At 53.1% G+C, this 27,007-nt stretch overlaps 3 protein-coding genes across 9 annotated transcripts in view; all 3 read right to left on the reverse strand.

Annotated features, from left to right (window-relative positions):
* Nucleotides 1–410, reverse strand: part of OSCP1 (organic solute carrier partner 1) — a 26,948-nt gene extending 26,538 nt beyond the window's left edge. Inside the window, exon 1 of the mRNA XM_024738903.1 lies at nt 222–410. Within this exon, the coding sequence (XP_024594671.1) occupies nt 222–333 (112 nt within the window). The 5' untranslated portion in view covers nt 334–410. The remainder of the gene's footprint in view (nt 1–221) is intronic.
* Nucleotides 411–4,726: 4,316 nt separating this feature from the next.
* Nucleotides 4,727–10,958, reverse strand: MRPS15 (mitochondrial ribosomal protein S15). The gene is made up of 8 exons (XM_024738717.1): nt 10,674–10,958; nt 10,325–10,369; nt 9,355–9,430; nt 8,478–8,526; nt 7,912–7,996; nt 6,578–6,636; nt 5,127–5,318; nt 4,727–4,875 (listed from the first exon to the last, which is right to left on the reverse strand). The coding sequence occupies exons 1-8, from the start codon at nt 10,807–10,809 to the stop codon at nt 4,741–4,743; spliced, it is 777 nt and encodes a 258-aa protein (XP_024594485.1). The 5' UTR covers nt 10,810–10,958; the 3' UTR covers nt 4,727–4,740.
* CSF3R (colony stimulating factor 3 receptor) lies at nt 10,910–26,554 on the reverse strand. Of its 7 annotated transcripts, none has more exons than XM_024738712.1 (17): nt 26,345–26,554; nt 25,035–25,089; nt 23,027–23,110; nt 20,491–20,787; nt 19,438–19,561; nt 19,094–19,281; nt 18,135–18,304; nt 17,866–18,019; nt 17,694–17,773; nt 17,098–17,311; nt 16,031–16,219; nt 15,532–15,633; nt 14,778–14,924; nt 14,526–14,666; nt 14,226–14,337; nt 13,898–13,976; nt 12,747–13,513 (listed from the first exon to the last, which is right to left on the reverse strand). In XM_024738712.1, the coding sequence occupies exons 3-17, from the start codon at nt 23,088–23,090 to the stop codon at nt 13,034–13,036; spliced, it is 2,541 nt and encodes an 846-aa protein (XP_024594480.1). In that variant the 5' UTR covers nt 23,091–23,110; nt 25,035–25,089; nt 26,345–26,554; the 3' UTR covers nt 12,747–13,033. The 7 variants fall into 7 exon arrangements, with proteins under 7 accessions (XP_024594484.1, XP_024594480.1, XP_024594478.1 ...); XM_024738710.1 differs by having other exon boundaries at nt 13,898–13,979; nt 26,345–26,553; XM_024738714.1 differs by having other exon boundaries at nt 14,226–14,319; nt 26,345–26,549.
* Between the last annotated feature and the right edge of the window lie 453 nt (nt 26,555–27,007).

Here is a 27,007-nt window from a genome sequence, read left to right on the forward strand (position 1 = left end):
TATCCAACAGGGGTATTAAATCCCTCCGCGGTGAAACGATCTTTTGGGGACTTTGCTCATGAGGGCTCTGCCTGGATGGGGCTGTGGGTTGTGAAAGAGGTCCATGGCTACGAGAGAGCAGGGTGCAGGGGTGTTGGTCAGTCTGTAAAGGGGCCTGGCTGGGGAGCTCTGGCTGCGAGAGCGGGGGCGGGGGCTGGCTGTGCGGGCCTGGTCCCTCTCACCTTTTCGGGCCTTGTCTCCCGGGATGTTCTGGGCTCGCAGCCGCTGATCCAGGATGTAAAGCATCTCCCCACCCAGGTTCAAGAAGAGCAGCGGTAGCGTCCGCACCGACATGGTGTCGGAAGCGAACGCAGCTGGTACAGAGCCCGGAGGTTTGGTAGTCAGAGGCCTGGAGGCCCGTCAGACGCGTCCTCGAAGCCCGGTTGCTAGGCAACCCGGCGGACGGCAAAGAAGAGCCAATCAACAGGCCGCTTGTTGGGAGGAGCCCGGGGGCGGACGCGTATTGGGCGGGGCGGCGAAGACCTACAGGGTAGATTGGTCCGAGCCGGAGGTGGGAGCGGCTTGGGCCTTAGGCCCGCAGCGCCTGTTTTGAGTTTCTTGAGCCCCGACGGATGGGTGAGTACCCGGCAGGGCTGGCGGCCCGGCTTCTTTCACGCCGTCACCCTCACCCCGCCGGCCCGCGTGCTCACGTGCCCACGTGCCCCTGAACCAGGGAAACCCAAGCAAAACTCCTTTAGAGCAGACTCCGGGCAGACAGACCTGGGTTTGAGTCCCAGCTCTGCAGTTTCCTCGCTGTTTGACTTGGGGCAGGTGTTTTGAGCCTGGGCTTCCTCATAGGAAAATGGAGGGGACACCCACCTCCCAGGGTTGCAGAGAGGAGTTATTGCGATCACAAAATGCCACGAAAGCACTCAATAAAATGGTAACTGACTTTTAGGTGGGGGAAGGACCTATTTGCATTTCCTCCCTAAAAGCTACTTGGAGTGTAGCCCCTCCTGTTTCACACACCGGGAAGCAAACCAGGCCTGTTCACGTCTGTCCCGCTGTCGGAAGACGCGTGCTGGGGGCTCTCTGAAGCTACCCCCCACGCTGTTAAGCAGGCCTGGCATCCATTTCTCTGCTTTGAGGGCAGTGACCACATACTTCACCCCCATCTTGAGCTCCAGGATCACATTTTCATCACCTGTTGCACATTTTTACTCTGATGAGCAACCATTTCTGTAAATTTCAGTACTTCTATGACCTACTCATCATCTTCCCCTCCAGCCAATCACACTTGAAACCTTAGCCTTGGTTTCCAACTCCCTCCCCCTGGTCCTCTTATGTCACCAATTCTGCTTTTTCCACCAAAATCTTTCTCAAATTTACCTCTTCATTTCTTTCTATCTGCATTACTGTTTCTCCATATTAATTGCTCTCTTTTCTTCTCCACGGGCCTGGCTGCTAGGCTAAATTTCAGGAGACACCACTTTTAGTATGACATCCCTTTAGTGGCTCTCTACTGGCCAGAGTGGACAGCCTTGAATGCCATACAAAGGGATTTCACCTGTGGTCTGCCAAACAGTAGAGAGCCACTGAAGGGATGTCATACTAAAAGTGGCGTCTTCTGAAATTTAGCCTAGCAGCCAGGCCCGTGGAGAAGAAAAGAGAGCAATTAATATGGAGTAACCAGGGAAGCCCAAAGCCGAGTTTTAAAGAGTAGTCTAGGGACTTCCCTGGTGGCGCAGTGGTTAAGAATCCACCTGTCAATGCAGGAGACAAGGGTTCGAGCCCTGGTCTGGGAAGATCCCACATGCCACGGAGCAACTAAGCCCGTGCGCCACAACTACTGAGCCTGTGCTCTAGAGCCCACGTGCTGCAACTACTGAGCCTGCATGCCGCAACTACTGAAGCCCGTGTGCCTAGAGCCCGTGCTCCGCAACGAGAAGCCACTGCAATGAGAAGCCCGTGCACCGCAACGCAGAGTAGGCCCCACTCCCCACAACTAGAGAAAGCCTTCACGCACGCAGCAATGAAGACCCAATGCAGCCAAAAAATAAAATTAAAAAAAAAAAAAAAAAAGAGTAGTCTACACTCACAACCTGAATTTCCATAACATCCTCATTCCCCACCTCACTACCACTGGATTCAGCTCCCTCCACTCTACTGAAACTGCTTCACCATGAAGACTTTTTGGTCCTTAACTGACTTCTCAGCATTGGATACTATACAGTAATTGAAAGCCGGCAGCCCAAGGCTTTGATCTGATCTTGCCTGGTCTGTGCACAAAAGGGAATATAACTAGGATGGGAATGTAACAAGCAGCTTAGCATCATTATCTTACACCTGGCCTTCATGCATTATGCTATCTGCCTGGTGGCTAAAGGCTTTTGAGTTTGCTACAGTGTAATTACCAGAGCTTCTCAGACCACTTTTTGCCCTAGGCTGTGTGATAATAATGAACAGAACATGGGCTTTGGAGTCAAGACAGATGTGGGTTTGAATCCTTGCCTGCCCCTAACCAGCTGTGTGAATTTGGACAAATTACCTAACCTCTCTGAGCCTTAATTCTTTCACGGTAAAATGAGGATAATTATGCCAATATGGTGAGGGGGGGCAAATAGGTAAAGGCGGCTTTAAAGATGAAATGAGTTAATGTGCCTAACACGGCACTTAAAACAGTGCCTTTCCCGAAGGGCCTGTTCCACGAATGTGCGAATGTGTTCCTTTTCTTGCCTTCTTTCCACTAGCCCCCTTACATGTCAGCACCTGGCCCTCCACACAATACCTCTTAAGTAGCTGTGAGTCCTGCCCCATAAAAGGCCTTCCCTCTTGTTCTTGAGGTGGTATTTGAGCAGCTCATCTTCAGTTCTGGCCCTCTCATCTCATTTCTGATTCTGCAGGATCCCAGGTCCTCTGTTCCACCCTCACTTCACCTTCCCCTTAACCTCGGCTACTCCTCCTGACTCAGGCTATACCCTCAGAGATCATTCTTCCCATCCAGACATGGTCCTTTCTTCTTTGTTTACATTCCCTCCCTGGGCAATTTCACTCACACCCATGGCTTGGGTCACTTTAAACCTAACTCCCAAACCTGTCTCCAGCTGCTCTTTGGACATCACTTTAACACACCTTCCTTCCTTTCCGGCTTTCCTCAATGGCAGGGGTATTGGTGTTCAGATTGAGAATCAGGTAAAAGCTACAAGTCCTGTCCCTAAAATCGCACACATACAAAAAACATTGCTTATAAATTCTGGCTTCCTTTCTCACTCAGAATGAAGTCTTAAGGTCTTCCCCACAGTGATATGGACTGAATATTTGTCCTTCCCAAATTCAAATGTTGAAGCCCTAACCCTCAATGTGATGGTATTTGGGGGTCTTTAGGAGATCATGAGAATTAGGTCACGAGGGTAGAGCCCTCATCATGGGATTAATGCCCTTGTAAGAGGAAGAGATCCACTCTCTCTCCCCGTCTCTCCCTCCTTCCACATGTGAGGACATAGTCAGGAGGCAGCCACCTGCAAGCCAGGAAGAGATTCCTCATCAGAAACCAAACAGACCAGCACCTTGATCTTGGAATTCCTAGCCTCCAGAACTGTGGGAAAATAAATTTGTTGTACAAGCCGCTCGGTTTATGGTATTTTATTTATTTGACTGCACTGTATCTTAGTTGTGGCACACTGGATCTTTTAGTTGTGGCATGCAGGCTCTTAGTTGTAGCATGCAGGATCTAGTTCCCTGACCAGGGATTGAACCCAGGCCCCCTGCATGGGGAGTGCAGAGTCTTAACCACTGGACCACCAGGGAAGTCCCAGTTTATGGTATTTAAAAATGGCAGCCTGAACAGACTAATACACCCCACAAGCTTCGTATTACCTGGTTTCTGCCTTCTTCTCGGACCTCCTACTCTTCTCTTTGCTCACTCAGTTTTGGACACACTATCTTCTTTGGCTTCTTCAAACATGCTAAGCATACTCAGGCTTCAAGGCCTTGGCACTTAACTTGGTGTAAGTGGGTGGGCTTCGTGGGGAAGGGCTTATCCATGACACCCCAGAATTTATAAGCAATGTACATGTGCAGTTTTAGGGACAGGACCTGTAGCTTTTACCATTCTCAATCTGAACAGCAAAACCACTGCCCCCCAATCAGTCAATCGCTCTGATCTCTCCCCCTCCCATCCACCTCCACACTGATGCTGCTTAGCTATCAAACAGCCTTGTTACCATCATCACGCCTTCGGTTCTCAGACCATAACTGTCTCCCCTCTCCATAGAGGACCGTGTACCGTCTCCTCAGCCAGCATATGAAACCTCTCATATCCCAGCTTCAGCTTACCCGTCAAGCTGTATGTCCCGTTCTGCTGCTCTCTGAATGCAGCATGCACCTGTACACTTCTTTGCCTCTGCACCTGCAATTCCTTCTGCCCGGGATGCCCTCGCTCCCATTTCTGCCCAGTGAACTTCCACTCATCCTATACGGCCCCATCTAGAAGGGAGTTCGTATGCTGGCTTCCTCTGTGCTGCTGTGTGCTCAGTCTTGCCTCCACTGAACGGCCCCTGGAGGACAGGAGGTTGTTTCTGTGAGTGTGTGTGAGGTGCGTTATGAGAATGCATCCCGTGGCATGTGAGGGCAGGGACTCTGCCTCAGATATCCCCGGGACCCCAGAGTTCCATGATGGAATGAATTCTTCCTCGTCCTCAGGCCACTAAGAGCCCCACCTCTACTGTTATTCTTTAAGGCAGCAAGACATAATTTTAACATTTATTGGTTTTCTTTGATTGCCTCTTCCAGTTTTGGAAGGCCTCTCTGGGTTCTTCTGGCGTTGTTTCTGGCTGCTGCAGCTGCAGCTTTTAAGGCCCTTTTTTGCTTCTTCAGCTTTTGAGCCTCTTGGAAAACCTGGGGATGAGAGAGGGCAGGAAAAAGCTTTGTAATGCTATGCAAAACCTCAGACTTCGAGCATCTGGGGTGGGAAGTGACTCCCCCAGATGGTCACCCTAGCCTTTCTCTATGGGCTTCGTGCCCTGGGAGCCACTCAAAGCCTCGGGGCCAGCTCCACGCCTTGCTCAGAAACAGACGACCCCTCCCTTATGCTCTCCCCACCACGGTCCTGGAGTGGGGCCAACCGAAGCAGCAGTCCCGACTCGTACCCGAATGCACAGAGCCTTCTTGGTCACCCAGCGGCGGTGGGCTTTTCGGTAGTACAGAGGGGGGAAGGTGTACTCAATCCCCAGCTCCCTGCATGTCTTCTCAAAGACAGCATAGTTGGTCTTGCGGAGGTTTTTGAGCATCTTTTTCCTCTGGCCAATGCTCATCAGTAGATAGCGCTTGTGGGCTTTGTCCTGTACGAGAGTTGGTATTACTTTGAGTATTATGTAAATAAGTGGTGTGCCACTTCACAGTAGCAAAGGATGGTCATTTTACCCTGGCAATGAAACTTCCCCACAATCTTACGCAAATATTAGTGCAACTCTGAGGTAGGCAGTGTTACTGTTATTCCCATTTTACAGATGGGAAAATAAAGGCTCACAGATGTTAACTGATTCATTAAAGGTTCTAGAACTGCTGGGTCGGGACCTTGTGTTATACCTTGAATCCAGGTCTAGTGGTCTGACTCCACATCTCATGCTCTCTCCCCTGTACCACCCACTCAGCCTCTGCACAGCTCAGCAAACTATCAGCTGGGGTGGAGAGGAGGGAAGGCTTAGGAAAACCCCTGCCCTCAGCCAGGCACTGCTCCCTCAGTGGGGCTGGCATTCCATACTCCAACTCTGATCTCCAAGGAACAGCTCAACTAGCTTCAGGGAACACTGAAGTGCTAGGTGTGGAGCTGGGCCAGTCTGTGTTCACAACTGTGTGTTTATTAAAAATACCAGCAATTGCCTAATTATAGCAGCTCTGTGTCCGACACTGTGCTGAGATCCAGCAGAATGGTTAGGAGTGTGGGCCCTGGAGCAAGATCACCAAGTTTCAAGTCCTAGCACATCATTTCCTAGTGGTGTGCCTGTGCCTGGAGGGATAACTTCATTACGCCAGCCTAGCTCATTCTTCTGTACAATGGGATACAAAGACAAGTATAAGGGTTAAATGAACTGATGCATGTAAAGTATTTAGCATGAGGCCTAAATACTTTATATGCGTCATGTTGGCTGCCATTACTTCATACAGCCCTTGCAATCCTGTCGGTGGGTACTATTATGATCCCCGTTTGAGAGACAGGAGAATTGAGGCTTGGACATGTAACTTCCCCAGGGCCACACAGCCAGTTAAGTGGCAGTGGCAGAGCTGGGATTTGAACTTGGGGCAATCTGACTCCATGCACGCATTCAACAACTATTTATTGAGCGCCCACTATGTGCCACACGCTGTGCCCTTGCTTTGAAGTTTGTGTTCTTGACCATTAGTGACACTCAGCACTGTCCTGTAAGGCTCCCATTTCACCCCTGGAGGTGGAAGGGAAGTGTGTTTCCCACCGCAACTGAGGGGTGGGTGCTCTGCTGCTCTAGCCACCTGGCTTCTCAAGTTGTTTCTCTGGACCCAGAGCCCATCAGTGCTCAGGCTCCTCTCCCCCAGCTAGCTGTGAGTGAGGCCCAAGGGTTACCTTTCGATGTTTCTGCATGTGTGCTTCATAACTGTGGATCTTGACAGTCAAGGCAACAACTGAAACCACAAACCACAGAGGATGAGAGCCGGGCACAGAGGAAGGAAGAGCCAGACCCTGGTTATGTTTTAAGACCTCAAGGAAGGGCTTCCCTGGTGGCACAGTGGTTGAGAATCTGCCTGCCAATGCAGGGGACACGGGTTCGAGCCCTGGTCCGGGAAGATCCCACAGGCCGCGGACCAACTAAGCCCGAGCACCACAACTACTGAGCCTGTGTGCCACAACTACTGAAGTCCCCGTGCCTAGAGCCCATGCTCTGCAAAAGGGGGAAGCCACCACAATGAGAAGCCCGCGCACCGCGACGAAGAGTAGCCCCCGCTCACCACAACCAGAGAAAAGCCCACGTGCAGCAACGAAGACCCAACGCAGCCAAGAATAAATAAAATAAATTAAAAAAAAGAAGACCTCAAGGAATAACAATCACCAAAGCTCTTGTACACCTCTCTGTCACTCCCAGAGCACTCTGAACTTCAAGATCTCAAAAGCCTTTGGATTATCTTTCCTTTAGAAAGCAAAGTATAAGGAAGGGAAGTTCCTTAATCTTATGAAGGTATCATCCCCAAACCCCAAATCCCAAATTAGCATTCTTAATGGTAAAACTTTAGAACATTCCTGTTAAATTCAGGAATTAGTCTGGGATGGCTGCTGTCACGGTTTATGATTCAATACTGCCCTGGAGGTCCTCACCAATGTAATAATTTAAGATCCCAAGACTGTCAAGGGTCTTCTCCTTGCCTCTTCCCTTCCAGCTGCCACCCTTATCTCTGTGTTTTCATTAATGAGTTTTCAGAATTATCAGCTCCCACTCATCTCCTAAAGCCCCAGAATATTCTTCCCTCAGCTATCCTCTTATTTAACTCAAACCTATATTGCAAAGGCAAAAGCAGAAGGTGGCCCCAAGGAGAGGCTGTCACTACAGCAGACCCTTGCCGTACACACCCTGAGCTCTGGGAACACTGCAGAGTGCAGTGGGAACGCTGGCCCTGACCCCATGCCCTTTCCCACCACCTCAGCTGCAGAGTGGAGAGAGAGACAAGCTCTGGTTCCTGAGGAGCTTGGCCTGAGCTCATACAGAGGTAGGTACGAGGCAGGACCTGGGCGCTGACTACAGCATCACGGATAGAGTCCAGTTTTCACTGTCCTTGGTCCTTCCCGTCTCTCCCTTTACCAAGCCACATCTAATACCAGCGTATCTGCAGGTGAGGGGGCTGGATTAAGTACCAGCTAGCAGACTCCCCTGCACCCCGACCCCCCCCCAGGGCCCCCCGACCAACTTCGAGCCTCCAGGGAGCCGGTGTCCTTAGGGTTTTCCACGACCTTGTTCATCAGCTGCTCTTTCTTGACTTTTAGCTTCTCTTTCTGTTGAAGACAGAGACCGAGAATCTGTGAAGTCTGCCACCCTGTAAGAACTAGCCCTCATACCTCCAGGGCCAGGGCCACAGTCATAGCAACTAGGCCATAAGGCTCAGGGCGTGACTTTACTCTGCTCATCAGGGTGTGGCCTCTGGCCAACCACATGGTTGTTCACATCTAGGTGAGCCCAAGGCCAATGCCACTGACAGAAGAATGTTGGATGAATGTCCCCAAACCGTGCTCACTCATTCAGGCATTAGATCTTTATTGAGTACCTACTGTTTGTCAGGTGCTAAGGGTACAATGGGAAACAAGACAGTCCTGGCCTTGGAGGTGCTCAGTCTGGGGGTATTGACAAGTGGATATAGAATGAGAGTGGGATAAGTGCTGTGACTTGAGAAGCATGGGCTGGGAGGTGTTACCAGGGTAGGAGGGAATCTCAGAGGAGAGGACTGAGAGAGGCCAAGCCTTGGCAAAGGCCACTCACCTGGTTGGCCATTTCCAAAGATAAGAGTTTTTTCACGACATCATCAACCCTGTGAAAAAACCACAGCAATGAGAGACAGGTGTCGGCGGGGGTGGTGGGTGGGAAGAAGGAAGGGGAGCAATGCTGTTTTCATTTTAGTTTGAAAACCAAGGATGAGTGAAAATTTCTTTTACAACATGAGTCTCTCTGGAAGCGGGGTGCCATTTCTCAGGGATTCAAAGTCAGCACGGATCTGATTTGCTGGGCTGTGAACACGGAATGATGTGATAACTACAGAAAATTGGGGCTGTCAGCTCACGTGTTTCAGGCTTGTCACAGGGAAAGCAAAAAGAGGATTTCCATTTTAGCTGGAATATGGTTCAGTCTCTCTTGAGACACTTCAATTCTACAATCATTGTTTTTTTCTCATGTCACACTGCACAGTGGGAGGGACTGGAGGGACTGCCCAGCTCCCACTGCACAGGACAGGGGCTGAGCAGAGGATCCTGGTTTTGCTATCTTTCAGCCCTGGATTCAAACTCCAGCTCTGCCCCTTAGGAGCTGTATGACACTGGGCAGTCTGACAATCTACAAAATGGGGACACTATTTCTTCCCTCACAGGATCAAGAGATGAAAGATTTCTACAAACACCCGTGAGGCACGGTGCCTCCTTGGTATCTCACGGTAGAGGGTCTTTACCCAGAGCACAAAAATGGCAAGCAGGTGTGCTCCATGTGCCCCTGCTGCCCACTCATCCTCACCATTCCTGGGCTTCTATAGTTCTCTGCCCTGTTCCATAGTCAAGCTGCAGATACATCAAGCATCTACCTCGAAGCCTCCTCCTTGCCAATCCTCCCAGGGCCCCCTGCCTCATCAAAGAGATTTCTTCCTGCTTACTTCTCAATTCCGGGGATGTCCTGGTAGTCCTTGAGCAGCATAGAAGGGGCTGGGTCATCTTCATGGCTGGGCTGGACTGTCAAGTGGAGGGATGGAAAACACCCAGAGTCAACTCTCACTGCCCATCCTCCCAGACTTGGCTCTTCTCACCAACTTTGTCAGAGACATCCACGGTCTCAAGCAAGGCACTGGGTAACCCTGGGCTCAGTTTCTCCTGTGCAAATCCTGTGGGCCTCTGCCTTGATATTTCATGCTGGGAGTAGGTGGCCTTTCCCAAGACCCTGTACTGTGCCTGCACTTCTCACACACCTGTCTAGCTCTACAGTTATCAGACGTCCCGCTAGGATGGGTGCGCCTGTGCACGGACTGAGGTCGACTCCCTTTGAATCCCCCACGTCTGGTCTGCGGCCCAGCACAGAAGAGACGCCCAACTAATGCTCGCTGGCTGACTGCATGAATGAAATAAGGGGCTTGAGGAGGGACCCTGAACTTTAAGATGCCTGAATTGTAGACACCAAATAGAGATCAAAGGAAACCCTGAGGCTTGGACTGTGCTTGTAGGTGAGGGAGAGGCATGGGAGAGAGAAATTTGTCTTCTCCAGTCAGCCCCTGCTCTGCCGCTATGCAAATAGTACTAACTAAATAACACTAAGATTTAGTAAGAGACCTGAACAACTATGCAGACTGCCTGGGAATGGGAAACCGGGCCCTCCCCCTCGGAAGGGCGGACACGAAGCGCTATATCCCACCCTCCACCTCCCCTCCTCTTGCCCTTCATGCAGGCTCCAGGCCCACGGCTTTGTCATAAGGTGGGCGTAGGCTTCTTCGCAGGACCTCCGGCCCCCCCCGTCACCCGCACCCCCCTTCCCCCCAGTGGCTCCACGTAGACACCTCTGTCCCTTTGGCCACCCCAAGCTTTCTAGGCAATCTAATCTCTCTTCTGCCCTAAATCCCACCCAAGAGCTACTACCTGGTTTCTGGGTGGCATATCCGCGGGCGGCCCGGAGAATGAAACCTACACAAAAAAGGGGGGTGCTGAGGACATTCTCCTTCAAAAGTCCAGCCTCGATTCTCGTCTACAGCCCTTGCGTTACCCTTCTTCCAAGATCTTGGCCCCTCTGCGAGGACCACAGTCCCATTTCTTCCGCACCCCGAATACCCCATGTCTCTCCCACCGCCCCTTCCTTGTTCGCCACCCACCACTCTTTCTCCTGCCGCTACACTCCGCCCCCCCTCCCCCCTAACCTCTTCCCGCGTACCCTCTATCTCCGCCGAACCCCATTTCCCTACTTCCGCTGTCCGGCTTCTCAGCTCCTTACCTCCAGGACGTGAGGGAAGGTCCCGCTGGACGGAGAGAAGCTTGGCGCACCCTCCGCCCGGCAGCCCGAGGACTGGGGCCTGGGTCACTGCTTGGGTCCGAATCGAACTCAGCGCCCTCCACGCCGCCCTCAGCATGGTACCTTCTCACCCCCGAGGGGCCCGCCCCACGGCCGCCGTCGCCTTCGCGGTACGGACTTGGTTTAGGGCGCCGCCATATTGGCTCAGGCTCGACCAATCGAGTGCAGTTGCGAGACCGGATGAGCAGATGAGGACCGAGATGATGGATTGGCAGGCCGGACTCAGTGATGACGCCAAGTTGGGTCGAGGGGAGAGGTCTGGTTAGCTGTAGGGCGAGATTGAGGGAGCTTGGTCGTCGCCTGACATCGTTAGTGGCGTGCGGTGCCGTATAAACTCTTAAGATGCCACGTTTTCTTGAGCATACCTCCCGCCCTTAATCCTACTCCACGTTCCTGACCTTGGGCCCCGATTATCTCGGGGGCTTTCCTGGGGCCTGTCGTGTCTTCTTCCCCCAACCTAGCATTTCCACCCCCTCTCCCTCCAGAGTGCAGGATGGACCCCTGTAAGAACGACTAGGTTTCAGCCTCTTCTCTGGCAGTGTTGCAGCGTGGTGATTAAGGTCGCTGATTTTGGACAGCCCTGGGCTGGAAGCCTAGCTCAGCCGTTCACTGGCTGTGTGATTCTGTGTGCAAGTCGCTCAACCTTTCTGGGCCACAGTGTGCTTACTCAACCATGAAATGGGAGTGGTAATAACCGTGTCTTATCTTTTAGGTTGTTAGAGGATTAACAGAGGCAGTTGTGTGCAAAGCACCCGGAATATAGTTAAGTATTCAAGAAATACTAGCTTTGATATTTGTGAAATGAGGGGTGTAAGGACAAATGCCAATTAAAAGTAGGAAAAATAAATCTTAATTTTCTCTGGTGCAAAAAAGGGAAAGACTCTTCTGCCCCTTGCTTTTCTTAGAGCATTGACTTTAGAATACCTGTAACTGTGAGTTCTTTCTCTGCCCTTTCGAGATGTATGTAAATCTTTTTAAAAGCTAAATAAGCCTCTTGCCAATTTTACAACCCAGGAATGTGTTTTTCAAGGACCTGGGAGCCGGCTCTTTGAAATATAATCATTAAGAAAGATAGAGCCCCTGTCTCCCAGTTTCTGCTGGAGGGTAGGAGCCTAACTTCAGCAGGTGCCCAGCTCCAAGTTGCAAACCTCCCTCCTCTCATAAAGATATGAGAAATTTATTTTTCCTTTGGTTAATGGCAATTAGCAAACCCAGGTGGCTACCCCATTTCCCAGCTGAATTTAGGATGACCCCTGTGTGACAAGTAGTGCTGTCAAGTCCTCTTGCTTGAGGACTAGTGATTATCTTGAGAAAATGTATGCAATGAGTTGTATCCACTTGGCTGTGTAAACAGATACAATTTCTCTTCATCTTTGCAAACTCTTGAGCTGATTGCCTGTGACATTCTGGTTTAATTCTCATCCAATTAAAAAAGAGTTTTCTTCCTCTTCTACCCTTGTGGAGAGGTTTTCTAGGTTGGCAGGAGATTTTGTTTTTAATTACATTTCTGCAACAGGGGCTACTCTTTTCTGAGGTCTGTTCCCCATGTCCCACAGTTCTCTGTGACTCCCTCGGTAACCCTGGCCACCATGCCCTAATGGTCATTTCTCAAGTCTCCACCACTAGAATGGGAACTCTTTTTTTTTTCCTGGCCTCGCCGTGCAGCATGCGGGATCTTAGTTCCTCCACCAGGGATCGAACCTATGCCCCCTGCAGTGGAAGCACGGTGTCCCAACCACTGGACCGCCAGGGAAGTCCCTAGAATGGGAACTCTTTGAGGATGGACTGAGCCTGGTCATTTTGGAACCCCCGCTGCCAGCACAGGACCTAGATGCTAGGTGAGGGCAGGCTGAATGAAGGAATTAAGGAAAGGATAAATAAATGAATGATTCTAAGGAGTAACCCCCCCCCCGCCCCGATTTCTAGGGTTCTGAAAAGAAAAAGAACAGAGATTCAAGCACACTCAAGAGTTTCTCAAAACCAAGGCAAACCAAATCAGACCATAAACCAGTTTAAGAGACTGAAATTATAGGAAACAAGTACAAAAAGCTAGTGGGCAGGGCTTGAAAAAACATTCTCTGGCCTTTGAAGTGGGAGGCCCAGCCCATGGAAATTGGGGGTATGGGGGAGGGATGCTAGGGGCCAGAGATAGGGGGACACTGGGAGACTTTCTGCCTTTCCTGGGGCTGGGGGTTTTTTAGTGAAGGGCTTACTGACCTCCTCTTCTCTGGATAGCCCAGGCTTATCAAGAAGCAGGCCCAGGTGGGGAGTTCTAGGAAGCCCTAGAAGCCCCCGAGACCCTCCACCCCACTGACCCGGAGCCCCTGCAGGAGAGGGAAGTCAAGCAGTGGCTCAAAGATACAGTCATCCTCCGGGTTTGGGACTAGGGGCTCTGGGGTCCCCAGGGGGCTGGTCTGGAACCAGAGGTTCTCATAGGACTTGGGGCTGGGGGTGAGGCCCCCCAAGAGGGGCTGAGTGGAGTCGCAGCGGAGGTAGTGCCCAGGCCGTGGGCCTGTGGGGCTGCCCAGCACCTGCACGTAAAGGACCTGGTCACTGGTGCCAGACTGGGGCTGGGGCTGCATACGAGGTACTCTTGGGTCCCCCTGGAGCACATAGGCCTGGACCAGGCTGGGGAGGCCACAGGTCCCTGAGCTGTCATTGGACTCCCAGGGTCCTGGCTTCTTCTCTTCCTCCTCCAGCACCGTGATCTTGGTGATGGGTGGCATGCTGGAGTCCCGAAGGCTGGGCAGCTGGAAGGTATCCTGGACATAAGGATGTGGGGTGAGGGCCTGGTTCATTTCAGATATCTGCCCCAGCCACTTCCTGCTGCTCTTTGCTGAAACTCAAAGGGTTACTCAAAGGATGCAAAGCATCTCATATGTTCCTGACACGTGTTATGTGCTGTTTAGACTTAACCTGGTGAATCTCCCCAACTCTTCTGCATGGGGTTAGTCCCATTTCACAGTGAGGTGACTGAGGGTTTGAATGGGTAGAGCAGGGATTCGCACTCAGGTCTGCTTTGCTCCAAAGAGGTGAAGTGATGGGACGGCCTGAGTACTCATCCTCAGAGGGGTATCCCTTCACTTTGAGCCTGGGGTGGGAGCCTAACCCCCAGCCCCATTTCCCTCTCCCTCTAGTGTTCTCACCTCCGTTGTGATGGTAGGCACCCAGGAACCCAGGCTGCTGTGGGCTGGGTCTGGAACACTTGGCCAGAGGGGATTCTTCCTGCTGGAGAAGGGGGCAGGTGAAGGCTAGATCAGGCATGCCCTCCCATCTTTCCATCCTTTCTCCCACCTACTCACAGCAGCTGAAGGGACGACCCCTTCATGTAGAGAGGAGAAGGTGGAGGGCCCGACCCCCAGACCTGGGTCCTGAGGCCTGGCAAGGCTGTGACGAGCCTAGACCGGCTCACTCAGGCCTGCACTTCCCTGCAGGCAGGGTTAGTTGGGTGTCATGCCTCTCAAAAGGACTCACCTGGGTCTGCAGCAGAGCTGGGCAGCCCCACAGAGGCAGATGAGCAAGACCAGGAGGCCAAAGAGGCCCAGGAGGATGTGCAGCTCAGATTCCTCTAGAGTGAGGGGAAAGCCAGAAGAGGCAAGAGTGCACGTAGGTAAGGCTGGGCTTCCTCCCTCAGACTGGGGTCCAAGGGCAGGGCTGGGTCTCCTCCCTCAAATCAGGGGATCCATGCAAGGCTTATCTACTTGCAAAATGGAGATCCTTTGGGTGAGGCACCCTCCCAACAGCCTTGTCCTGCCAGCCCCCTTCTCCCCTTACCTAGGGCCAAGGTCATCAGGGTGAGGCTTGTACTGTTGGTGGCCCACACCTGGCTGGCAGCCATGAGGTGGACATGGTACAAGCTGGAAGGCTCCAGGCCACGGAGGACAAAGCTATGGGAGGAGGCGTTCAGGACAGTGGCTGGGAGGAGAGGAGAATGGTGAGTCTGGGTTGGCTGCCGAGCCGCCCCAAGGCTTCTGAACCCGCCCTCTCTGGCCTTCTGGGGCTGTGGGGCACTGAGGATAGACTCACAGAAGGACCGGTCCTGAGCATTGGTCCAGAAGATAGTGTAGTGGGTAAGGGGGCTCCTCCCCAGCTCAGGGGCCTCGGGTACCCACTCCAGCTGGGCCCAAGTCTTGCCAATGTGCCTTAGATGCAGCTCTGGGCCATGGGAGGGGGCTGCCGGAAGAGAGAGGTACAGGGGCTGACAGGGAGTGGGGCGGCGGGGAGAGCCCAGTTGGAGTTCTTGTGGCTCCCCAGACCCAAGAACTGGGACACTTTGTGGGGGTGGGTGATAGGAGAGAGTCCAGGGGGACTCATGTCCAAGCCTCATTATCCCAGGAACTTTCCCTGAATCCCACCGACTGCTAATAAGTGGTTGAGCTGGGATTTGAACCTGCTCCTCGTTGACTCCAAAGCCTTGCTACCTGATTTCTGCCAGGCCTGATTTTGTCTGGTTCATTATTTCTGCCACTGACTCTCTAAGTTTATGCCAGGCCCTCAGTTTAATTTCTATCACACGTGACACCGGATCAGTTTTTGCCAGACTGGCTCCCTGAATTCTGCCGTGCTCACTGCCCAATTTCTGTTACCCCACCACCTGACTTCTTTCCAGCTGCAGGGGTCCAGTGTAAGCCAGAGGTAATCTTAGGATTGGGAGAGACCCTCTTCTGGGCCAGAGGTAGGGGGGGAAGAAAATGTTCCCTCGTGTTCCTGATTTTGGGGGCCTAGACAGGCCTTGAGAGAGAGGAGAGGATTCTGAGAAAAGGCTTGGTGGCTGACGAACCCATCTCTTGGGAGTAAGCGTAGATGTGCTGGGAGGGTCCTTTGGTGTCCTGGTACAGGGGGGTCACAGTGATCTCGTAGAGCTGAAAGGGCCTGATGTTCTCTGTAGAGAGAAAATAGGGGCACCCTGGTTAGGGGCTAGTCTCTGATGATGGTTGGGGGCTAACCTCAGACTTCAGGGGTAACCTGGGCCTCATTCTGCAGGGCTGGCCTCTGCAGTCTCTTCTTCAGACCATTTGGTGCGGGTAAGGGGCAAAGAGTGGGAGAGCTAGGAAGGTGGCAGAGTCAGGGCTGGAAACAGAGGATCCAGTTAGACTGCAGGAGGGACTTCCTGATTCTGAGGATGTGAGATGAGAAAGAACAGTGAGAGAACAGGAAAGACTGGGGAATCTGCGTCTTTAGGGTGGTTCAGCTCGCCCCTTGCCTACTGTCAGGCAGGTAAAATGTCCCTCCCTCTCCCGGGCCCTGCCCACCTGCCCAGCCCCCCAGGCCTGCCTCACCCTGCAGCAGGGTCCCTGCAATGCTTCCATTATGCTCCATCCGCCACGTCTTAGGGCTGCCGCTGGGGCTGGGGGGACCGAGGCCCCACTCAATGACATAGCCCCGAGGCTGAGGGCTGGGGGGCTCCCAGCCCACCCAGAGGCTGTGAGGGTCTCGAGCCACGGTGTGGAGTCTGCCCAGGGGTGGGCCTGGAGACAGAGTAGGAGACGATGACATGAAGATGAAAAGAATGCAGGCCCTGGAGCCAGATGCCTGGGTTCAATCTGGCCTTTGCTACTTACAAGCTGGGTGACCTTGGGTAAGTCAACATCTGAGCCTCAGTTTCCTCATCTGTAAGTGGAAACGATGATAAAAGTTTCTACCTCGTAGGGTCATGGTGCAGATTAAATGAGGTGGTACATGAAACAGGCCTGGCATGGAGTAGTGCTTGGTGATGATGAAAGCTAACCCTGTGTGGTTCTCGGTATGTATTAATTCACGGAGTCTGCTGACAGTCCCATTGTGGGGCACAGCTACGGTCCCCATCTTAGCAATGAGAAAACTGAGACAGGGAGGTTAAGTAACTTGCCTAGGGTCACGTGGCTGGGAAATGGGAATTTTAGCTTTTGTTATTGTGAGCCTCACTTCGTGAGGACCCACGTTCAGGGGCACCTGGGGTTGGTAGTGGCTGATCCCCTGAGAATGAGCATTTCACTCAGGGACTGTGTTCGAGCTGGAAAAACTTAGGGCTTTCTTTCCCATTTCCTTGGCAGAATAGACTGTGTGTGTGTAGGCACCACCACCGGCTTAACCTGGTTCTGGCTAATGATTAATAATAGCTAACACATACGGAGCAGTTACTTTGTGCCAGGCACATGTCTTAACTCGTAATCTTCACAGCGATGCTTTGAGTTAGATGCTGTATCATCCCCATTTGCTAAATGAGTAAACTGAGGCCAGAGAGGGTAAGTAACTTGCCCAGATCACATTGCTAGCAAGTGACAGGGCTAGATTTGAACCCAGGCAGTCTAGCCTCCGAATTTACATGCGTAACCATCATGCTCTACTAGCTGCTGGCCCCCTTTACCTCCGCTCTCCAAGAAGACCACTGGGGTGGGATGAGAGGTCCCAGCTGTGTTATAGGCCTCAAGGATCACCTCCCGGGCTTCTGAAGGCAGTTGGAAGGTACAGTTTAGCTCCGTGGTGTTGCAGAGCATTGGGTCTGCCCCAGCCTTGTCTGAGGGTCTCAAGGAGACCAGGTACCCTTGGATCTGCCCACTGTCTTCCTCCAGGGGCACTGGCTGCAGTGGGCATAGGGGGAAAAAGATAAGGGGATGCCCAGCTCATCTGGAGTGGGGGAGAACTTCTAGATGGGGTGGCTATGTCCCAAGAACTAAGCCCCCCAGGCTGGGAGCCAGCCCTCCTCCCTCTGTGCCAGGTCCTAGGAGGGAGGGAAGGGAAAAGCAAGTCGGTGTATGCAGCGGGCAGCAAACTAGATGAGTCCTCCACTGTAGTCTCTCCAGAAGGGCCCTACCCAGCTTCCTACCCAGGCACATGCAAAGTGAGTGCAAATCACCTACAAATGCATCCAAGCCTCCGAAACCTGTTGGAGTCCTGAGCCCCAGCTTGCAGGGGTCTGTTTGGGTTGAAAGAGGTGGAGGGATGGCCTTCAGAGGGGGTTACCTGCCAGAACAGCTGCACGTCCACCGTCCTGGGGTCCAGCTGCCTCTGCCGCCACCATGTGTCCATTCTGACAGTGGGGGCTGTGGGTGGAGCAGGAGGAGAGGGTCAGGGAGGGCCCTGGAGGCCAGACTGGGTCCTGATGGCCGCTCCCAGCCTGTCACCACCCACTTACCCCGTTGTGTGGTGGTCAGCTCCAGGCTGGGGCTCCAGTTGCTCCAGTGGCCAGGCAGGCGCCAGCGGGTGCAGCGCATCTGCAGGGCGTAGGCTGTGGATGGGAGGAGCCCGCATAGCTCATACTGGAGGGTCCTGGAGGGCAGGGCGCCCACCTGGTGGGGGGGACGTGGCTCTGAGCCTGAATCTCTGTGCCCTTCGGTGCCAGCTCAACTTACCCTGCCCTCAGCCAGCCCCACCCCAGTCTCCTGAGGTTGCCCTCCGCCTCACCAGGTCCCAGCTGGCTTCTCCAAGCAGAGGCTGGTGGCGCAGCTCACACTTCTGATCTATGTGTAGGCTTGGCTTCCAGGTCTCCCAGCGCAACCTCAGGCAGCCTGGCTGGGGTGGGGCCACCTCAGGGCTGGGCCCCAGGGCCCACAGTGTGGGGGGCTCCAGTTTCACTGCAAAGAGAGGGGTCGTCAGACCCTTTCTCTGATCAGTCCTATCGGGCTCTATCCTAGCTTCCACTTGTCTCCCTGTCTGTGGTTCCATTTCTTCTCTGGGTCTCCATTTATGGGATCTCTGTGTCTTTCTGTTTCTCTCTGTGTCTCTTCATCTCTGTGTCATCCTGTTTCTGCAGGTCTGCCTGTTTCTCTCTCTGTTTCATACTCTTGCCCCAGGGCCTTTGCACTGGTTGTTCTCTCTGCCTGGAGCACTTACCTTCCGGATATCCAGTGGCTTGCTCCCTCATTTCCTCCAAGGATCTTCTCAAATGTCACCTTCTCAGTGAGGCCTTCCCTGACCACCTTCCTGAAATAGCAATAGCCCCCTGTCCCCGTCGCGTCCCCCTGCTCAATTTCCTCATCATGTTGCCGTTACCCGACATTCTATTTTGTTTATTTTGCCCACTAGAATGTATCATTTCAGGGGCAAGATTTTTGCCTTTTTGTTTACTACCGTATCTCCAGCACCTAGAACAGCGCCTAGCGCAGAGTGGGCACTTCAAGAAATTTGCAGAAAGAATTAATGAGTGTATCTCTTTGCCTCTGTGTTTCTTCCGCATCCTTGTCTGGGTCTCCACAGCTCTGTCTACGACTGCATCCACTTTGTTTTTCTCTCTCCTCCTCCTCTACCTCTAGGTGTTGCAGCGTCTCATTGCCTGTCGCTGGGTCTGTGTTTCCCTCCCCGTGCCTCTCTGTGTCCGCCCCTGGTGGGGGCCGCTCCCCTCCCCCACACTCAGTGTCACCCACCGACGTCCATGGGGACAAGGCACAGCTTCGGGGACACGCTGGTTCCCAGCGCGTTCTTGGCCTGCACCCAGATGCCCATGTTCTGGTACAGCTGTAGGTGTTTGCGGGGGATGGAGCAGTGGCTCTGCCCGTCCTCAGGCACGCAGTCGGGGATGGAGTCCTCCCGGCTCTGACAGTTGCCCCGGCTCCTGCCAACGGGCCAGGCTTGGGTGTCAGGCGGGGGAAGAAAGCGAGGCTCCCTTCTCCCTCCCGTCTTTGGCTCTCGCTCCCCACCCCTACAGTCCTACCCATGCTCTGTCCCAGGACCCAAAGGAATGGGGGCTGGCGTAGAGAGCCCTACTCACTTGAAGCTCTTCAGGGTGAAGTTGGTGGACAGGTGGGTGTTGGGGCCTGGCTCCCACTGGCAGGTGAGGCTGTTGGTTGTGAGGTTCATAAGGCAGGACAGGTTGTGGGGTGTGGCGGGAGGGTCTGTGTATGGGGTGGGGAGAGTGAGGGCTTCAGGTAAGACCACTCAGAAAACTCCTACTGGGACCACTTGGCCTCGTTTCCTTGCCCTGGGTCATTTCCTTGTCTCCATGCAGGGTGACCCCAGAGGGGCAGCCCTGGGGGAAGCTAAGTTACAGGCACATACAGGGATAAGTACCACAGAGTCTCCAACCCTCTCAACTCTGCCCCCTTTGACAGTAACAGTGTAGCATCTGGTTTTCATCCTGGTTCTGCCATTCATTAGCTGTGTGATCTTGAAGTCACCTAACGGCTCTGTGCCTCAGTTTCCTCATCTGAAAAATGGGGGTAATGGTAATATACCTGCCCCCTAGGGTTCTTGTGAGGGCTGAGTGACTTACTCTGCATGCAGCGCTCAGAGCAGTGCCTGGCATGTAGCGAGCGCTCTGTACTGTTAGCTTTCACTATTGTTGATTCTTAAATGAGAACCTTGGTCTTTCTTTGTTTTTAGTTATGCATTGGCTTGGCCCAAATCCATCCTTCTCAGTTTGAACAGAAGGCTGAGACTGGGGTAGGGGAGAAGCTGGGAGCAAGCCCAGCTCATAGAGATTATCCTCCCTGGAGATACTCTCCTATGGCTGAGGGCTTGGGCTTACTCGGCAGCCATATGGAGTAGTGGTTACTACACTGGCTTTCGAGCCACACTGCCTGTTATAAATCTTGGCTCCATCCTTATTAGTTTGTGACCTTTAGCATGTCACTTACCCTCCCCGAGCCTCGGTTTTCCCCATCTGCAAAATGGGGCTAAATAACACTACCCACTGGTAGGGAAGATGACATGATATTGTGCCTTTAAAGTGCTTCTTGAGCAAGAGCTTAAGAAAGAATAGTTCTTATTAGTATTGGCAGGAGGGCATTGGAGGCAGAGTGGGTGGATGGCTGCAGGGACTCACAGCCTGCCTGTAGCTCAGCCTGGTCCAGGATCTGCAGGCTGTTGCCCCAGTGCAGGCAGCAGGAGAGAAGGGCCCGAGAGCGGTTGAGGTGGGGCAAGGTGATGGTGGACTGCAGGGTCCCATTCGGCAGGTACTGCTGCCTCTCCCCGGGCTGAAGCTCTGCTTCCAACTTCCATACAATGTGCGATTCCGAGTCCAGGTGGCTGCAGTTCTGGCTGATGGTGCAGGAGGCTGTGATGGGATCCCCCAGGCGGACGATGGGGGCTGAGAGGCTGATGTGCCCGCACTGCTCCAGGCCTGGGGTGGAAGAGAAGGGGCCGTAAGTGATTCCTCTGCTTGGCAGAGCCGGGCTCCTAGACTCAGTACCCCTAGACTCTGTGCCGTTACCTTCATGCTTTACCTCCCAAGATGTGTCACTGGAATGGGGAGGATGTGTATGGGGACCGTGAGAGGCTCTGGGGATGAGATCAAGATAGCGGTCTGTGGGTAAATGTTTATCAGCTGGCTATACAGAGAAAAACAGATCCTGGTTTGTAGCCTGGGCTGCTTTCCCTGGTGTAAATATTCCCACCGTGGCTGACTGCAAGCTACCAGTGTGACATCACTGAATGTGAACCTGGGAAGAGATGTACACAATCAGCGCTTGCAAGCCAACCCCAGCACGCCACCAGATGGGAGATTAGTCCCCTCCCCAGCAGTGGTGAAACAATGGTTAGAATGATAAGAACCCCACAGCCACAGCGATCTTTTCAGATTTCAAATCTGTTACCCCATCTTGATTATAGCACTTCAATGGTACGTTATTCCTCTGAAAGGCAGTATGGTATGGTGGGTAAGAGCATGGATGTTGGAACTAGACTGCCTAGGTGTAGAGCCTGGTTCTATTGCTTATTAATTATGTGACCTTGATGTGTCACTGAGACTTTCTGTGCCTCAGTTTTCTCATCTGTAAAATGGGGATAAAAAAGTCCCTACCTTAGTTTTGCTGGAAGGATTAGATGTGAGAACACGTGTAAGGCACTTAGAACAGTGCCTGTCATGTAAATATTTGCTGCCATGATTAGGATAAAGACTCAGAACCTTCTCACAGCCCTTGTGGCCTGGCCCCTGCCTAGCCCTCCTGGTTCCAGCTCAGACCATCCTTTTCCAGCTCCCATCACTCTGGCCTTCTTGCTATTTCTTGAAAGCGCCATGCTCCCTCCAATCTCCAGATCTTTGTACCTGCTGATCCTTTTGGAGGTGCTCCTTTGCTTCTCTCCCACCCCTCCTTCACCTGGTTAACATTTAGGCGTCTTGCGGGGAACCAGACCAGGTTCCGACCAACCAGACCAGGCCAAGCCCCTTGAACTTTCCCAAAGCTCTTATTATCCTTCATAATTATGTAGTCATGTGATTATTTGCTTGTTTGTCCCCCAAACTAGACCATGGGTTTTGTGAGGCCAGAGACCTCGGCTGTTTCACTCATTGCTGCATTCCCAGCACCTAGCACAGAGCAGGCCCTTGGTGGATACGTGTGGAATAAACGAGTAAGCACTGCACTTTGCCCACGATGCCTTCTCTCCTCTCCCAGGTGTTCTTCAGCCCATTTTGCTGATGGGGGTGCTGAGCCCTTAAGAGGAGGAGCAATTTGTTTAGGGTCACAGAGCAAGTTCATGGAGGCTTCTACTACTCCACAGACTCAGAATTTCAGACTAGAAGGAAACTTGCCAACTGTTTACTTCAAAACTCCACCTGATACTGAGTCCTCCACAGCAGGGCTAGGATGGCCTAGTTTTGTATGGCCTGTCAGCTAAGAACATTTTTTATATGTCTAAAGGGTTGAAAAACCAAACCAAACAAAAACCAAACAAGAACATGCAACAGAGACTGTATGTGGCCTGCAAAGCTGAACATTACATCAGACAAAGTTTGCCGACCCCTGCTGTGCCTTGGCTTGCATACCCCCGGAGATGGGAGGCTCTCTACCTATCAAGATAGAGTTTCCATAGTGTGGAGAGCTCTGCCTGGGATTCTTTTTATTTTATTTTATTTATTTACTTTTTGGCCGTGCCATGTGGCATGCGGGATCTTAGTTTCATGAGGAGGGATCAAACCCATGCCCCCTGCAGTGGAAGCGTAGAGTCCTAACCACTGGACCACCAGGGAATTCCCTGGGATTCTATATTTCAGGATTAAAGCTGCCTCCTTTCGTCTTCCACCCTGATCCCTTTGCTGCCCGTGAAGGCTGCACAGGACTCAGGGGTTCCTTCTGACAACACGGCACAGATTTGCAGGCAAGACCTGGGTCTACCCCACCTTCTCCGGGCTGGCCAGCCCAGGTCCTCTCACTTTTCCTCAGAGGTGGTGGTTTGCCTACAGAGGTCTATGCGTGGGAGCCTGGCTACCCCACATCTGTGGCCCAGTTGATTCTTTTGGGATTCTCTGGGAGTCCCAGGAGCACTGTGGCAGTGCTGGGAAATGCCTCCCTCCTCCACCCCCAGCATCTCTCCCTGTGCTCCCCCCTCCCGTCGGCACCCTCGCTCCTGGCCACACTCACTTCTGGGGAGCAGCAAGATGATCAGAGCAGCTCTCGCTAGGTTCCAGGCTCCCAGCCCCGCCATAGTGCCGGCTTGGTGCTCACCTGGAGGCAGAGGGGGATGGTTAAAGCCATGGGCTTCGCAGTCAGAGCTGAGCTTAGTCCTTGCTCTGCCACAGTGTGGCTTCGGCCTGGTTACTTGATCTCTCCGAGCCTAGTTTCATTGCAAAATTGAGGTAACAACAGCCTATACTGCCTAGGGTTTTGGGAGGAGGAACCAAAATGATACAAGTCAAGGGCTTCACGCAGGGCCTGGCACATAGGAGACGACTCTGTAAGTGACAGCCGCTGTTATTATTCTATTTGCCTTCCAGGAGAGAGCAGGGAAAGAAGCCGCAGGGAACAGTATTCTTCTCCACTTCCGTTCTGTCTTAGCTGGGTTTCCCCCACAAAGCAGAGGCTGAGATGAAGGCTTGCATGCAGGGAGTTTCTTTTGGGAAGGTTCCAGGAACAGAGTGAGGGAGTGGGGAGAATGAAATGGGTAAGGAGGGAAAGCCAACACAAGGGTTCGTCATCAAGCCAGTCACATTTATGGACAACTGGGGCTCAGTCCTGCTGGAACCTTCCAAGGAGCCATGTAGAACACGCCTCAAGAACTGTCCACCCAAGGGACAATTCATCCCTTGGCTGGCTGAGAGAATGGGAACATTTATTCTCCAGTTCCTGCCCCCCGTTGGTCAAGGGCTGTCCCTTGGTGTATTAATTCTCTGGCATGTCCATGTTGCACATGCATGAGTACCAGGCAGGTTCTCCTGGGTGAGCCATGCTCAAAGTCCTTTCCTCTAACGCTGGTGAATATCAGAGACGCTCCCTGGCAGAAAGGGACAACTCCACAGAGTAGCTGAGGACAGGTTACACCTTGGGAAGCTGGCTGCCGCAGAGATGGCTAAAGGGAAGGTGGGCTGGAGGATACCCCCAATTCTGGGCACAGACCTCTGGAGGCCTTCTGGGGCCAGGCATCCTGTGGTCATGGCGACAGTGCCCAGATGGAGGGAGCTTTAGTTCCTTCTAATTAGTTCATTAGTCTCAGGAAGTATGCATGGGTTTCTACCGCTGGGGTGGGCTTCCAGCCTTTCCACTCTGCTCCCACTGGGGTCTTGGGGCCAGACACCTGATCCTCCAGCACTAATTGACGCTCTTGGTGGTAGGTCAGTGGGAATCACCAGCCTGTACGTACATGAACACATACATGTACATGGTGTCTCAGCTGATCCCCTGTGCTCAGAAAGGATTAAACTCCTCTCCCTTTTCTCTCCTTCCAAGACAGAGGTGTGAATAAGAAATGCCCAGATACCCAAGGCTATTCCTGCCTGCCTGGGTCTTACTTAAACCCCTGGTCTATCCTTATGGGTTGCAGTATCAGGACACCAGGTGAATGCTAGCCCATAAGTCACCTTTTTGCAAATTAAGAAAAAAGCGCCCCTTCCTCTGGACGAATGCAGCCCCACACTGGGACCTGGCAACTAGAGAACAGGCTGAATTTCAACCTCTGCTTGCTGGGCAGCTTTGTGCAGTGAGAAACCTGCGCAACTGTTCAGAGCACCCCAGTCTACCAATCAGTGGTTGGCAACTTTCTTCTTACAGCATGCCAGTGTGATTATCCACCATGCACACTTGTTGGGGAAGATTTAGCCTCCTTGGCCCAGATTTTGGGACACTGGTGCCCATCTCCATGTATTTTTGATCATATCCCAGCCCTCCTGCCCAGCGAATTACCATTTCATCCCTCTCCATTGGCTCCTGTCCAGAGTGGGCAATGCAACCTCAAACCCCCAGGGGCCCAGGCATCCTCTCCCAGGGTTGCCAAGGGTTGGCACGTTTGGCATCAGTCCCTGGTCCCCCACGGCAGCCCTGGGTGCTCCCTACCCCAGCTGAGTGGGATCTGGGGCCAGGTAGAGCATGGTCTCACTCTCTGGCAGCCCAGCACTGAGTCAGACCACCTGGTCTGAACCCCGGCTCCACCACTTACCAGCTTGGTGACCTTGGACAAGTTACTTCACTTTTCTGAGCCTCAGTTACCCCATCTGTGAAAGAGGGATAACAATAGCACTCACTTCTCAGGGTGGTGGTGAGGATGGAATGAGATGGTCCCTGATAAAAGCACTTAATACGGAGCCTGCATAGAGGAAGCACTCAATAACCATGTTATTTTCACGTGCCATAAAGCGGGGCACCGCCTTGTGGAATCAGCATGGTTTAGTGCCTCCCTGCCCTGCTTACAGGCTGCGTGGTCACAGCCTCCTAGGACTGCCACCTTGCTTTTGTCCGTGTCACACTGCACATTTCAAAGTCCCATTTCTGAGTCCCCTGCTCCTTGGCCCCCCAGTCTCCCCTCTTGCTCCAGCCATCTCGGCTCACTCTCTGGCCTCTCTCTGAGTCCCAGCACACCACGCTGGCCCCTGGGGTCACTGCATCACCCCCCACTCCTATCTGCTTTCCTCTCCTTTCCCTCCCATCACTTTCAACCTTCTCCAGTTCACACCCCTCTCTCGCCTGTCCTTTCTACTCCCCTTCACGTGGATTCTTTCCTTGGGAAGAGGGTTGCGGGGAGGAGGAGGCTGGGAATGAACAAAGGGAGAGGACTTCCCAGATGTGGTTCAGACAGAGAGAGACGGGCGGAAAAAGTAGGAAAGTGAGATACACAGACCAAAACGATGGAGAGAGACTCACAGAGATAAAGACAGGCAGGAGAGAGAAAAGAGCCAGAGACAAGAATGCTGATACACAGAGACCGAGGCACTCAGAGGCCGAGAAGCAAGAGATACTCGAGATTTTCAGATTCAAGAGACAAAGGGAACCGTGAGAGACAAAAAGAGAAGCACAGAGAGACTCTGAGACAGACAGAAGCTCAGAGGCATGGCAAGACAGAGAGGGGCTGAGGAGGAAAGAGAGATGGAGAGTGAAATAGACAGGGATGGAGAGTGAAATAGACAGGGATGGAGACCGGGAGCAGGTAAGACATAGGTTCTGAGAGAGAGACGGGGAGAGGGACAATGAGTATGCCCTTCGCTGAGTCCAGCCCTTTCCTGAGCCCAGAACAGTGTCCTCAAAGAGGTATTTGTCTGTGACTTCCCCAATGCAAAGAAAAGTAGGGGCATCCTTGGAAAAGTAACTCAGTGTCCAGGGCTCTCGGTTCCAAGGGACAAATCCTAAAGGCAGGAGCTCTGCTCCCAGGCCCCCTGCATACGCACGCCCTTGACAGAGCTGGGGGAGCGTAACTGGGACTCCAGGGTCCCCTCGAGCCCAAGGCCCAGCCCTCCCTGGGGCTCCCCTACTCACGTTGGAGCCTGCGGCTGGGCGCCCGCCTGGCCTCCCTGGACTCTGCTCTCCTCTTCAAGGCAAGTTCCTGAAAACAGCCACAGCCCGGCTGCTCTCCCCAGCCCTGTCGTTAATGGCTCGGCCTCTGACAGGCGCAGGGGCTGCGGATTGCAACACCTGCCCAGCCTCCTTCCCGCCCTTGCATTGTTGAAGCTGGCGCGGGCAGCCCCTTCCTCCCAGGAAGGAGCCTAGGAGGGAAGCTGGTGGGGCCCGGGCAGCCTTCCTGCCTCGGGGGTCTTAAAGGGGCAGAGGGATGTGGCAACGTTGTCCCCCTCCTCTGCCTCCGGATTTCCTGACCTCAAAGCTCTGAGGCTGGCAGGGCCCAGGCTCCAACCCGCTTGGGTGCCATTCCCATGCCCCCGCACCCCCCTGCCCTGGGGGAGCATCACTTGGAGACAGACCCCGGCTCGAAGGCTCGCTCAGCCCTAAGCCTCTTTTTAGCACTAGCCTTGGGGCCCTGATCCTCCCAATATTCAGAGGGGCGTCCTCCAGGTTACAGGGAATTCTGTAACACAGTATCTTCCTCCCCACTCCCTCTGCATGGCATGTTCCTTACTGTTGCCCAAAGGCCACACAGACAGAGGAATGCGGACTCTGGGGACAAGGCAGGGGATTGCCTGTGAG

This window comes from Neophocaena asiaeorientalis, unplaced genomic scaffold, assembly GCF_003031525.2.
Source record: "Neophocaena asiaeorientalis asiaeorientalis breed wild unplaced genomic scaffold, Neophocaena_asiaeorientalis_V1.1 scaffold106, whole genome shotgun sequence".
In the NCBI taxonomy this organism is placed as follows: domain Eukaryota; kingdom Metazoa; phylum Chordata; class Mammalia; order Artiodactyla; family Phocoenidae; genus Neophocaena; species Neophocaena asiaeorientalis.

What these genes read in the sequence shown, in the direction of transcription:
- MRPS15 (XM_024738717.1), bottom strand. Translation starts at nt 10,809, where the DNA reads ATGCTGAGGGCGGCGTGGAGGGCGCTGAGTTCGATTCGGACCCAAGCA. An exon ending in CTTTGGAAATGGCCAACCAG is followed by an intron (nt 7,997 to 8,477) that starts GTGAGTGGCCTT and finishes TGTCTTCAACAG; the next exon opens with AAAGAGAAGCTAAAAGTCAA. An exon ending in ACATGCAGAAACATCGAAAG is followed by an intron (nt 5,319 to 6,577) that starts GTAACCCTTGGG and finishes ACTCTCGTACAG; the next exon opens with GACAAAGCCCACAAGCGCTA.
- CSF3R (XM_024738711.1), bottom strand. Translation starts at nt 23,090, where the DNA reads ATGGCGGGGCTGGGAGCCTGGAACCTAGCGAGAGCTGCTCTGATCATC. An exon ending in GAGAAGCCAGCTGGGACCTG is followed by an intron (nt 18,020 to 18,134) that starts GTGAGGCGGAGG and finishes CCCCCCCACCAG; the next exon opens with GTGGGCGCCCTGCCCTCCAG. An exon ending in GGTCTTCTTGGAGAGCGGAG is followed by an intron (nt 16,220 to 17,097) that starts GTAAAGGGGGCC and finishes CTCTGTCTCCAG; the next exon opens with GCCCACCCCTGGGCAGACTC.